Source organism: Lontra canadensis, unplaced genomic scaffold (assembly GCF_010015895.1).
Source record: "Lontra canadensis isolate GAN:19392208 unplaced genomic scaffold, GSC_riverotter_1.0 scaffold44, whole genome shotgun sequence".
Lineage (NCBI taxonomy): Eukaryota > Metazoa > Chordata > Mammalia > Carnivora > Mustelidae > Lontra > Lontra canadensis.
Genome location: NW_022631038.1, coordinates 4,506,812 through 4,519,476, shown reverse-complemented (window position 1 = coordinate 4,519,476; position 12,665 = coordinate 4,506,812). Strand labels below are relative to the sequence as shown.

At 39.8% G+C, this 12,665-nt stretch overlaps 1 protein-coding gene across 3 annotated transcripts in view; it reads right to left on the bottom strand.

Annotated features, from left to right (window-relative positions):
- Positions 1 to 563: 563 nt before the first annotated feature.
- LOC116876206 (cytochrome b5) overlaps positions 564 to 12,665 on the bottom strand; it is a 36,105-nt gene continuing 24,003 nt past the window's right edge. The window contains exons 2-6 of one of the 3 annotated variants that reach the window (XR_004384358.1): positions 8,956 to 9,084; positions 6,684 to 6,713; positions 3,685 to 3,708; positions 2,609 to 2,643; positions 864 to 934 (exon numbers count right to left, since the gene is read on the bottom strand). Coding sequence is in view for 2 of the 3 variants with exons in the window: in XM_032872224.1 (XP_032728115.1) it covers positions 674 to 934; positions 6,684 to 6,713; positions 8,956 to 9,084 (420 nt within the window). In the remaining variant the exon portion in view is untranslated. Of the gene's footprint in view, positions 935 to 2,608; positions 2,644 to 3,684; positions 3,709 to 6,683; positions 6,714 to 8,955; positions 9,085 to 12,665 lie in introns of all 3 variants that reach the window. The other 2 variants (XM_032872225.1, XM_032872224.1) reach the window with 2 other exon arrangements.

Below are 12,665 nucleotides of genomic sequence, written 5' to 3'. Positions count from 1 at the left end.
CATTTCTTCAAAAATTGGATTCCAAATGTCCCATAATCTCTTTCAAATTTTGCTTTTGTGAAGCAGGAAATCAACCATTTCCTTAATGAGTATATAAAGTTTTTGCCTCTGAATGAGGAATTTTTTTTAAACTTTAGAACCTATATGACTGAGAATCTCTTCAGTAAATTTTTAGTCTGTGAGAGGGAACAGCTGAAATGTCCTCCCATGGTTCACAGGTTTCCTTTTACGTTGACTGTAGTTTTTAATCAAATAAGAGATGAGAGTCTTTTTCATAGGTCCTTTAGGTCACCTTCTCATTTTATCATCTATTTCAAGTAGAACAATTAGAAATCTTCATTTCTGAGCTTTTCTTAATTCCCTGGGAAAGGAAACTATGCTGGAGCAGGCAGTACTGGCTTAAGGGAGACAGAAAGCCGCCCAAGAAGAGATCTAAGGACACTGTCCATCTCACTTCATAGAGACTACTTGAGTCTGAATGATTAGCACATTAAATGAGTCTGCTAAATAATGAGATTCTAAATGTTGGAACAGTTATATACCAAATAGACAGGCAAACGTGGTATATTTTAAAAGCCAGATATATTTTTAAAAGATCATGCTTACAATAAGTAAATTATGTAGTGATGAAACATCAAAAAAAGTTGATGAACGAAAGGCACATTCTAAGAGTTCAGGAGTAGAAAGAACAGAAGAGTTCTTTTTGGTTTGGTTCGAAGTAGGAGAAAAGGGAAACAGGTATGTTAAAATTATTTTTCAGGTGAAGGTTTCTGTCAGTTGAAGCAGTTAACATTAGCTTCTCTCTCCCTGGTCCAAAGCAGTCTCTTCTTTCCTTGGCTTCTGAGAATGTGTTTAATCTTCCGCGGTGTAGAGGTGATACATCAGAGCCACCACAAGCGCTGAGATGGCTGGGATCACCCAGTTGGTCCACCAGCTGGAAAGAAACGGCAATAATGCTTGCATGATGTTCAATGCACGGGACTCAAAACCTTTGCTCCTTCTGATTACCATGAAAATCACTGTGGCATGTCTGTACTACCTCTGTAACTTGCCTGGACGAAACGTCAAGTCTGAGTTGCTTAAATCAACCTGAGTGCAACACATGCCCTAGTATACCAGCAAGGGCTCTAGCTTTGTTAAGAAAATTAATGATCCCCATCCCCAGGCCACTTAAATCTATTTCTCTAAACTTACATAAAGAGCTATCAATCGCTCCCCCAACAGATGCTCCCTACAGATAGCGACTTACCTAAGGACACCAACTCTGGGTTATGTCTCACAGGTTCACAAAAGCAAATATTCCTTACAGGTTTTATTCTACTTACATATGTTAGGAATTTAAAATAGCTAAACTGAGAACAAGAAAATCAAGGTTCTCATCTTGGGAGAGCCACCAGCAAGCTTTACAGCCAAGAGAAAAAGCACATCTCCCGGACTGTGAAGTTAAGGAGTTTGAGTCGTAGGATTATTAAGGTTGCTATGAGCACCACAGCACTATGTTCCATGATTCTGTTTTGAAAATCTAATCTTTACCCACACACAGTAGATTTACCACATTAAGAAACCGCATGCCCAAACTACTTAATCTGTGGTTCATAGGTGTAAACGCAGAAAAATCCCTAACTTACACACTGTTTCAGTCCTGGTGCCTAGAATTTTTGATTGACTATAAAATGATAGATTACAGATCAAACCAGAGACAAAATGAGAATGATCTTCAATTTAGATATGAACCTATAGTTTCTTAGAAAACAAAATAATACAAGCTGTAGAATGTGAATTGTCAGATAATGCCTATAAATATATTTTCTGTCATAAATTTACTGTCCTCTAATACTCTTCAAACATCAACCCCTACAAAGACTGAGTTCAATAAAAAGATCTAAACTGCAAAAGGATTATAAATATCACTTTCATCTTGCTGGGGTTTTCAGTTTCCATTTAGAAGGAAACTGACCTGTCAACAAACATATGGTGAAGGACTACTGCCTGAATGCAGGGAAAGTACCAGAACCCCAGCAGACTGGCGCAGTTACATCTGACACAGTGAAATAAAATTGGCACGAATGTGTGGTTTTGAGCTTGGGGCCAAATCTCTCTGTCCACCAGAGAGATATAAGCGATTCTGCAAGATGATATGGTAGAGCTGCCACAAATGTTAACAGGATCTTGGACTGTGACACAGAAATCCAGTCCCTAGACCAAGTGTTCATGTTACACTTAAAGGAATGCTGAGCCGAGGCTCAGGGAGAAATAATCACTACAATTTAAGAAATGGACCATATAGTGAATGAGAGAGCATGTTTGCCTGGACAGTGAAAGACTGTGTAGGCCAGAGGACGACCCTGGAGGAAAGGAGACCTAATCTAGTCAGGCTGCAGCTGGAGGGAGAGATCTGGGGTTGTTCTGAAGAATGTCCAGAGGCTGAGCTCTCTGACAGCTGAGGAGGGGATGTCCTCAGTCATCTGGGAGCCAAGTGGAGAAGACCCTGGGCTGTCCACTGAGAGGGGTGCAGTGGGACCCTGAGTCCTCAGGTGGGGAAGAGCCCCCTAAGCACACCCTGATTCCACTGGTCTTCTGATCGGTTTAAGAGAAAACTACGACATACCTGGAATTAGAATCAACAGTAGTAATGAGAGTTTCCTGAAACACAAGAGAAAAAGTGAACTTAAAGGGAACATCTGAACATAGATTCAATTGACTAAGAACTTCTTTCACAATAAGATCACACCACTCAGTACATTCTTCAAAACACATTGGAAGGGAAAATCATAACATCAACTTTTCACTAAAAGGCCTAATTTCACCATTTTTAGAAGAAAAAGATTTAAGAATCATGTGTATTTAAATCACTTACAAACATAACCTAGATAATTTGAAAAAAATGTTAAAAATAGGTGACATAAAATATCTTCTACGCAGTACACACCTGAATAATGTAAAATTGAAAACAGAGATCATGTACATGGGCACGTAACCCCACGACTACCTTGAGGAAGAGAAGTTTAATTCTTTAAAAGCATGAATGAAATCTTCAGTAAAATCAGTTATTTCATTCAAATTTTATATGAAGTAAAAATGTACCCAAGTTGTATTAAAAGGCATGTCAACCAAAAAGAGAAAAATAAGAACTGTCATTTAAATCACCACACTGTGGACCACCACCTTTCCTGGCCTTCTCTAACTCTGACCAGACAGCTCTAAAAAGTGGAGGCCTCAGGAACTGACCTCACAGGGTCACCGGCCAAGAAACCTCCAAATAAGGACGGCCGTTGTGTGTCCTGGGGTCTTTCAGAGTTGGCCTATTTTCCCTTCCAGAACTTTCTGAGAGAAGTTCTGTCAGTACCATGAAAGTGAACTAATTTTGGCTCTAAAAAAATACACACTTCCCCAAACAGATGAATAACCAAGGCCCAAGGAAAAATACACTTTTCTGGGCTTGAAAGCTAAGAAGCATTCTTTGGAAATTTCACACCAGCAAAAAGTATTAGTGCCTCAGAGGAAGGTAGCCGTAAGTAAGGTAGTTTCATCTGAGAGTCCATCTCTGCAGTTTCCCAAAGCACAAGATAAGCCATTAGCAAAACAACGCACACTCCGCAGTGAGGCAAAGCGTTAGAGAAACCCCATGAAAAGGCACAAAACTGTTAGGGAAGAGCAAGCATATCAGTTAGGAGACCCACAAACCTGGAGATAGGGCCTTTAAGATTCCTGACACAGTAGGGGGGAAAAATAAGTCATTTAAAAAGAAAACTTCACACATTTATTATCTTTTTAAGCAATGTTAAATCTTAGTGACTACAAAAGTATTCATAGCTACTGCAAGATTATTTTTCAAATTTTGCGTATATGAATAACAGTAACAAGGATTACTAGAAGTCACCAGACTACATGAAATGATTACTCAGCTACTAGAAGACGTAGTACGTTCTGAAACTGGAGCACAAAGGCTCACTGAAAGTGAAACATTATTGTCACAATAGAAAGTTAAGCTCAGAATAGTAAACAACGCAAATACAGATTTGTTATTTTGTTATACCAAGCACGTGCATTTTACCAAACATGCTGACAACTCTATGGAAACTAGGCTGGCCTAGCCTTCCTCCCCCTTCCATCACTGCCCTTAGCGTTAATGCTAAAACTGTTAGGGCACCATCACTGCCAGCAACAAAAAGATTATATACATTTCTGAGTGTTTATTATCTGTTAGGCTCTTAACCCAGAGATGCCTGAGAGTTAAAGCAAGTTGAATTACCACTTACCACACTGATGAGAAAGGAAACTAAAACTGTCCTGCCTGTCCAATGGTCTGAGGGGCCCAAGCTGGGCCTCTGTGTGTAACTAACAAATATGTCAACAACCAACAGGCAGAAAAGACCATTTTTTATTACAGGCTCTGCCACTTGTTCACTCTATGACCTTGAGGGGCTCAATTTCACAGAGCAAAAATTAATAATTCCACCAGTCCATGAGAAGCTATATATAAAATCATGCGAAGTTCATCAAGTTTTGTAAAGCGAAATCATCTCATTTACACATTCATCTACTTCAGCCTATTCCTTAATTGGAAGGCTTTCCTAAAAATATCAGGGACACTGACGCCTTGGAGTACAGAGCCTACAGAAGCAGCTTAAGAAACTGCACCAGCCGAACCTGAGACGGGTGCTAGCCGTGGTTCTGCAGTGTGACCTGAACAAGCTCAAAGCCTGCAGCAAGATCTGAGCTTTACTGTTACCTTCCCTGGAAGGTCTATGGATCCCACAGGGATATCACAAGGCCCAAATAAAGTCACTTAAACTGCAATGATTTGAAAACCACAACCAAAAAAAGGTATTGATACTACTGATACCCTCCATGTAAGCAAATTTAAAAGATATAAATTTGTTTAAAAATGCAACATTTCTAACTCTACAAAATACCTTATTTTGGCAACTAAACACCATGTTTTCTTTTGGGCAGGGTCAAGCTAATAATCTTTGTTGCTTCTTATTTCATAGTTCAACTAGGTATTTTCAGGGACAGCAATGAACAGATTCAGACCACAGCTTACATGTATCAGCCTGGACATAGGCAGAAGGCTGTACAGAGACACACATACCAAAAGAAATACCTAAGGACACACTCTTCTGGCAAACCAGAAGTATAAGAAAGATAAACCCCAAAGAGTGGTCATGTATTTTTTTTCCATTGTATTTACTTATGTCCTCTAAAAAAGACAGCAAGTTCTCGTCCTACTTCTGCTGATACAAGCAAAGTCACGTATGTTCGAAAAGAGGAAAGAGATGGTCTTTAAGTAATACAGCAGCATGGAGGAGACCTGCTTACCAGCTCTGCTCTAACTTCTGTTTGTAGGCATCATTGTTTGGGATATGACTGGATCTACATTAAATCTAAGTGAATGTAATGAGCCTGATCAAATCCTTGTTTTATTATAGCTGAATGATTTGTACTAAGATTATTAACACACTGAACACCCAATAGGAAAAAAATACATAATTTTTCCCTGACCTGACTGTGCAGAAAAAGCAAAATCTACCCACATCAAAGGATTTCAGTTACCCCAAAAATAGCCTCAAAAAAGGGGCTAATGTCATATGACCCAAAAGCAAGGACTCAGCAACTGTTGTAGAGGCAATTCAAACTCTGAAGTCCATTTTTTATCTTCCCAAAGTACTCAGATCACCAACACTGAACTTGTTGAATAGGGAAAAGAGAGGATATAAATGAAATTGCTTTGTAGGAAATAGCATTAATCAAGACTTATATTGTACCATCTGGGGTATGAAGGTAAATATGGCCTTTACGCTCTATTGGATTTACTGCTCTGATTTTGCTGTAGATTAAAGACAACATCTTGTCAACAGCAGCTAGTAAATGAGTTCACCAGTTCTTCATACAGGCCCTGTGGAGTCCCACTGTTGGGCTCTAATAAAAGCAAGAACAGGAACCATAAAAGAAAAATTATTCTCTCATTCTGTGGTTTAAGCAAAATGTTCCTCCATGGTCCTTTAATTACAGGCCAACAACTATTCTGTCTGCTTGTACTTGTCAGGGACTCTGGTTGTTGTCATCAATTCTTATTATGGATTTATCTTCAAATGTTAAGTGAGAAGACCAGCTCAGAGAGAAGGGCAAGTGAACCAGGGCATAAAATTAATATCCCCTAGAATATATTTTCCTTTCCTAAGGGAAAATGCATCAAAAAGTTATTATTTCATTTGATTAACATTAAATTCATCCAATAAATACTTATTTAACACCTATTACGTCCCAGGGACAAGGAGATGAAGAAAACATAAGTAGTGTTCTCTAAGGCTCAAGTAGTAAGACCTCTGCTCAGATTTTAAGTTCTCTGAAAATAAGGCTTGTGTCAAATTTTTGAGATCAGAAGCATAGTGCTTACTTATAAAAGTAACTCTTTAAGAGGTATCTACTGATACTTAGATGAAAAAATGGTGTACTGAGAGTCTTACAAAGAGAACACACAAGCAGGCCTAATGAAACAGGATGGCTGGTCTATGCACAAAGTATTTTGCTAAGTCAATAGGTTACATGTTCATCTAACCTAGAGAGACCTATGCTGGTCTCATTCAGATAGCTAGACAATGCTTGTCCTGCAGTTTGACAGGTATGAAATACAGTGAAGATAGGCACAGCCACGGAGACACTGGAGATGACACACTTACCGAAGGCTTGGCTAACTTTGCTCTGTCATCCTGCAATTAAAAAAAAAAAAAAAAAGGCACATTGTAGAATGAAAGGACATTTACAAAAGTACCATGTCCAAAAGTAAGTCACTTTTATTGAGATTTAAAAAAAAAAAAAGCATTGCTATTCAGTAACTAGCACTTTAGGTCCTTCTATCTATATTGTTCATTACGAAGTCTGATCCATCTGACTTGACTGCAAAAGTTAATAGCCGATTGATTAATTTTCAGTCTAAAGTTCCGAGTTTAAAACATCACCCGTGATAATCACATTTATGCACTTGTGCACATACACATTTACTAGACTTGGATTTTGATCTTCAATTCCGGGACAGACCGAATTGGATCCTCCCCCACTACCCTCGGAAATGAGCGCAGGTGTGTGTGTACCTGTGCGTGCGACTGGGTGCGGCATCCTCAGTGAATCCCTTCACTCTCCCACCTGTGGGGTTATACTTTTCTTAAACCTCTGGCTGAGGTAGTCCAAACTAAGGTCACCTAGAGGTGACTACAGGGGATCACAGTAGGCAGATGGGGCAGAAACGCTGTAGTCACAGCCACAACCCACCTCCTCTATACCCGCAAGTTTAGAAAGGGAAGACTAAGGATAGAATCAAACATTTTAAAGGAAACCCCCTCTGGTTACCATAAAACTACCTCAACTTTGGTAAAGTATGAAGATGAAGATGAAAATATGTGGGTGAATAAATTCTCCAGCTAAGGAAAGCTCATTCTTTCCTTAGGGCTTACTCTTACCCCTCCTATGGCCAAACAAACAAACAAAAAACCCACCTCCCTATTCAATGGAAATTGCTCTAGAACAGATTTCCTACTTTCAGACCTTCCATAAAGAGCCTTTAAGCTTTCCTTCCTTCATAGATATTGCAAGAAACAAAACTTTTCTTTGCGGGGGAGCAATGTTAAATTTCTTAGCTTGCTAATTGGTATACGGGAGGTTATTTGATTAATATTTCATACGACACACCTATTGGTTTGCATTTACAAATGTTTTATAATAAATGACAACATTAGAATTATTGGCAAATATATTTGGCAATTATATGTGAGTTTTATTATAATGACAAAACTTTTCATATGGGTTTTGCTTTGCAGTGGTTTCTCAGCATGCGTACTCGGGCTAAGACCACATGCCCTCATTAGCCCCTTTCTAACAGCACCTCCTCCTGCCTCGGGCTGGCCCTGGTGAAGCAGCATGAGCAGGGAGCAGAGAGGAGACCGCACAACCGTGCTGAGGGACCCAGGCGCTCTCTAGAGGTAAGAACAGCTGAATGTCAGGCAACGGATTCACTGTCTGCTTAGATTTCCACCACCTCTTCCCAAGAGTTCAGCTACATTCCAGATAACTTCGGTTGACAGATTAGCAAAGTTTCATAAGGTCATTCAAAATTGTCACAGAAGGACCTAAATTCATATTACAGCCCCGGGTTTATATAAAAGCTATATTAGGCAGCATTTTCCCCAAGTCAGTCCAGGGACTGGCACCAAAGTTGATGTTCTCAAAGATCTGGGGTCATGTGGGAAGAGTGAGGAGAATGTGTGGGTTTTACAGAAGACAGAGTTTATTCATTTAACAGTGGTTTAAAATTTTTTAATCATTTTTTTAGAATTGAAATATTCTCAAATTATGACAGTAGAAGGGAGTTTCTTAAGAAATATTTCTTAAGGGGTGCCTGGGTGGCTCAGCTGTCAAATGCCTGCCTTTGGCTCGGATCAAGATCCCAGGGTGTTGTGATCGAGCCCCGCATCGGGCTCCCTGTTCAGCGGGAAGCCTGCTTCTCCCTCTCCCACCCCCTGCTTGTGCTTTTCTTGCTGTGTCTCTCTCTGTCAAATAAATAAAATCTTAAAAAAAAAAAAAAAAAAGAAAAAAGAAAAAAAGAAAAAGGTCTTAAAATATTTTAGTTACAAAAGAAAAAAAAAAGAAGGAAACCGTGCAGGGTCAATGACCCCCACCTTCTAAAATATGTTGCTCCATGACACTTCATTGTCTGAGAGGCACTGGCCCCTAGCCTTGGGTTAGAGGGTCCCGACTCTAAGTGACAGTGAAAACTGCAATCAGGGAAATACAAAGAAATTTCTGGTCGATTATTTATGACGAGAATGGTCTTATATAATCAGGAGGAATTGTTTTTGCTTTACTACTTCTTCAGTTTTGTAATATGCAAGTCTACAGTTTTAAGAGAGGTCAAGCCACAGCCTTCAAGAGAAGTGGGGTCCCCAGTAAGGTACTCACCGGATGGAGCTCCCCAATGATGTATGTTTGGGACAGTTCTCTAGCGTCTGTAGAGTGTCCCACGTCCTCAAAACTCTCAGTAGCATCCCCTCCAGCTTGTTCCCTTAACACTTCTTCCCCACCAGGATGCTGTTTGAAGGACAGATACAAAAAAATAAATGTTTTTTCCAGGTAAATAAGTTAAAAGGAAGTGGCCAGTTTTCTTAACCAAACAGGCTACTCTAGAAGTCGCAGATGTCAATGAGTGAGTACGATTCATCCAATATGTGGATGAAAAGAGCATACTTTTCTGTATTTAATTTCCCTCTTGAAAATTCATTAGAATCTTTCTCCAGTAGTCCAGATGTTCATTTCCCCAGATCATTCTTACAGCTACAAAATTTTTAGACACGCATTTTTAATCCTTTGGGAATGTCCTCTTTGCTTTTCCCTAAAAGCTCTCCAAATTGTTCTTGACCTTTACCCAATCTATTTTTTCTGGAGTCCTATACCCTCACCTTTGACTTCTTTGTTCTAGGTGTGGACTCATACTATTACACCTTAGATGGTAGCTGTGTGGTAACTCATCTTTGAAAAGCACCCGGCCCGTCGGCCAAGTACAGGAAGTGTAGAGCCTGCTGGGCAGGTAAGCATGTCCCCTGCTTCTAGCAGAACTCACTTTCTAGTCAGAAGAAAAAGGAAAGCCAGCAGGTGCGGCGGGAACTTGTGTAAGCTGCTGCCGCACGGACAAATCACTGATGGGGACAAGGGAGGCAAAGAGTACCACTCCACTGGGGCTGGAGGGAAGGCCTTGTGCAACCCAAGGATTTGAGAGATCTCAAGCGCAGCTTAGCTGCTTCAATTAGTGAAACAATAGACGGTCACCGTGGCGGGAGGGGCTGACCAGGTGGCCCAGGCACCGACACAGATGATGTGTCAAGAGAGCCTCAGGCAAGGAAAGGCTGTCTCAGTCAAGTAAAAAGAGTAAGTGCTTGGCTCTATCACCCTGAACACTTTTATGGGAGAGAGAAACCTTCTTAAATTGAGCCTATTTCCTTAGATCAGATTTACCCTGCCCTTGAGCAAAGCACCTGTAGGCACGAATCCAATAACTAAACAAAACAGTCCCTGTCTGCATAACTCACAGCGGCTCTGTTCTTAATTGCTCCCAGTGATGGAAAACACAAAGGCACCTAACGGAGAACGGTGGACAATTTGTTTTGAAATCCATTTCTCCTCCTACTTTGTTTAAATATATCTACTGCCATAGAAATCTACTTGTTTTTTCCCTCTACTATTGTAAAAGTTATCCATCTACATTATAGTAAAACTGGAAAACACAAAGAAGAAAATAAAAATCACTGAAATCAGCTACGGTCCTGACATCTTAATGGCGCTAAATATACACACATGTACCCACGTCAGTAATTTTTTAAAGAAAACGGAGATCATTATCTTATGCATATGGTTTTGTTAGATTAAAAGCAGGTTATAATACATGATAGAGAGACAGTACTGCCTAGTAGTTACTTACTACTACTATGTGAACTCAGGAAAATAATGGCATTTATCTCATATAATTTTTTAAGACTAAATGTGTTAATATAGGTGTCTGACACATAATGACCGATAAACACTGTCCAGCATTTTCATTAAATATTTCCTAATGTCATAAAGCATCTTTCCTCAGCATGACTTTTTAAGCAGCCGCCTAATGCTGCATACTGCAGGAATTTCCAAACTTATTTAGATGTCTTCTACTGGGGGCACAGAAAATTGGAAGTCCACTTTAGACAAACATGAGAAGCCACACCAGTGGTGTAAGTGGTTGGCTCACTCTGAAAGCCAATCTGAAGCTTCCTGGTGCACCCCCAAGGCTATGGCAATGGAAACCATGATTTGTTGATTCTGGAACAGTCTATTTACTGTTGGGTATGGACTGAGGATTACCGAAGCAAAACACAAGAGATATAAAATGACAACTTACTCAACACCCAGAAATTATGTAAGTTCACAGACTGTTTTCCTGTCGTGTGGGTGGCTGAACTCATGTGTTCCTTTTAACTTTTGTTTCCTATTAAGGATATGTGAATATAGACAAAATCTCTCACAGCAAATCATTAGTTTCCAGTTACAGTTTATCTTCAAAGGAAATTTTCAAATAAGGTTAAAAACATAGACTGACATTTCATAAAGCATCATAAAACTAGACAAGTTTTTAAAATAGATAATTTTGATTTTTAAAATGCTAAAACATACAAGGTAAACATTCTGCTTCACAGAGAATAACACAACAGTCTTAACCTGAAACAAAAGGGCAACTTCCCAACTTAATTTTTGACCAAGGAAGGAAAACAGGAGAGTATGTCTCTATAGGTACATATGTGTGTATCTAGCTATGATTTAGACTTTGCCTAAACCATCTCTGTGAGACAGTTTTTTTTTTAGGGGAAAAAAAGGAAAGACATCTTGGCTTCTACTGGTTCCACCGACTGCTATTTAAGAAAAATTATAAAATGAACGAATTGACACTAAAATACCTTTGCCCCATTCTAGGAATTTTTTTTTTTAAACAGTAAAACAAAAACAAAAAAAACACAAACGAATAAACAAACTAAAAGTTTCTTTTTCCCAGAATAAAATAACTCAAATCTTGGCAAGACAGCAAAAGATATGGGACGAGCTTATTATAACACCAGGTATTTTCCTTGAAATATATTTATGATGTGGGGAGAGAGAGAGACATACACTTTGTGAAGTACATCAAGTCTAATCATGATGGTTTGAAACTTGGTGGTTCACCTTGTCACCCTCTTCACTTGTGAGCAGATTCATGCTGTCATCTTAGTATGCACACGTCTCATTTTCAGCCCAAAGGAAACTTTTCCTTACCTGTCAGCTCTCTTAAGAGACAGGCGCACTGGTGTTGGCGCCATCTTGGTTACTCCCAGAGATGGTGTATGTCTAAAGTTTATGCCCAGAAACTCTGAGAAAACTTACTGTCTGTTGGGCAGCTTCTAGAATTTGAGACAGATAAAGAAAAGCCAAGGCAAGAGGAAAGCAGTAGAATAAGAGGTGACTAAAATTATCTGGAGATTTTCTGAAAGATTTAAGGAAAAGACCAAAGTGCCTAGTCACACACAGGCAAGATCAGAGCTAACAAAAGAGGGGAGACTCTGCTCAAGAGTCTGAGCTAAGCCCTGGTGAAGCTGTAACAGAATTCTGTCCTCATAAAGCAGCACTCTCAAGGGCCTCCACTCGTCCCACCATGAGGCAGCAGTCAGCTACTCTAAAGCCTGAAGAAAGAGAGATGGGAAGGAATGGCAGGGTGACAGTAAGGAGGACCCAGGAAGGACAGAATTGGGTGCAGCTGTGGGAAAACTAGCCATTTCCACTATAGTTGTCCTTCTAACATTTTAAGTCTCCCATTTTTCCAAAGGAAAATTTTGTTTTCCATTTGTGTTATTATGTCTTAAAGTCAATTCACACAAGAAACACATACCAAGTGTCTCCAAGTGCCAGACACCAAGGTGTGCCAGACACACAGAACAGAGCAGGTCCCAGCTCCTGCCCTAGGGGGCTGACAAACTAATAGGGATCCTATAGGAAGAATCTGTAATTGCACAACTAACTGCCAGTGAGAACCAATGTTCTGAAGCGGAAGAGCACAGTGCCATGAAGGCTACAACACAAAGGACTCAGGAGGGGCCTCTCGGGGCTGAGGTACAAAG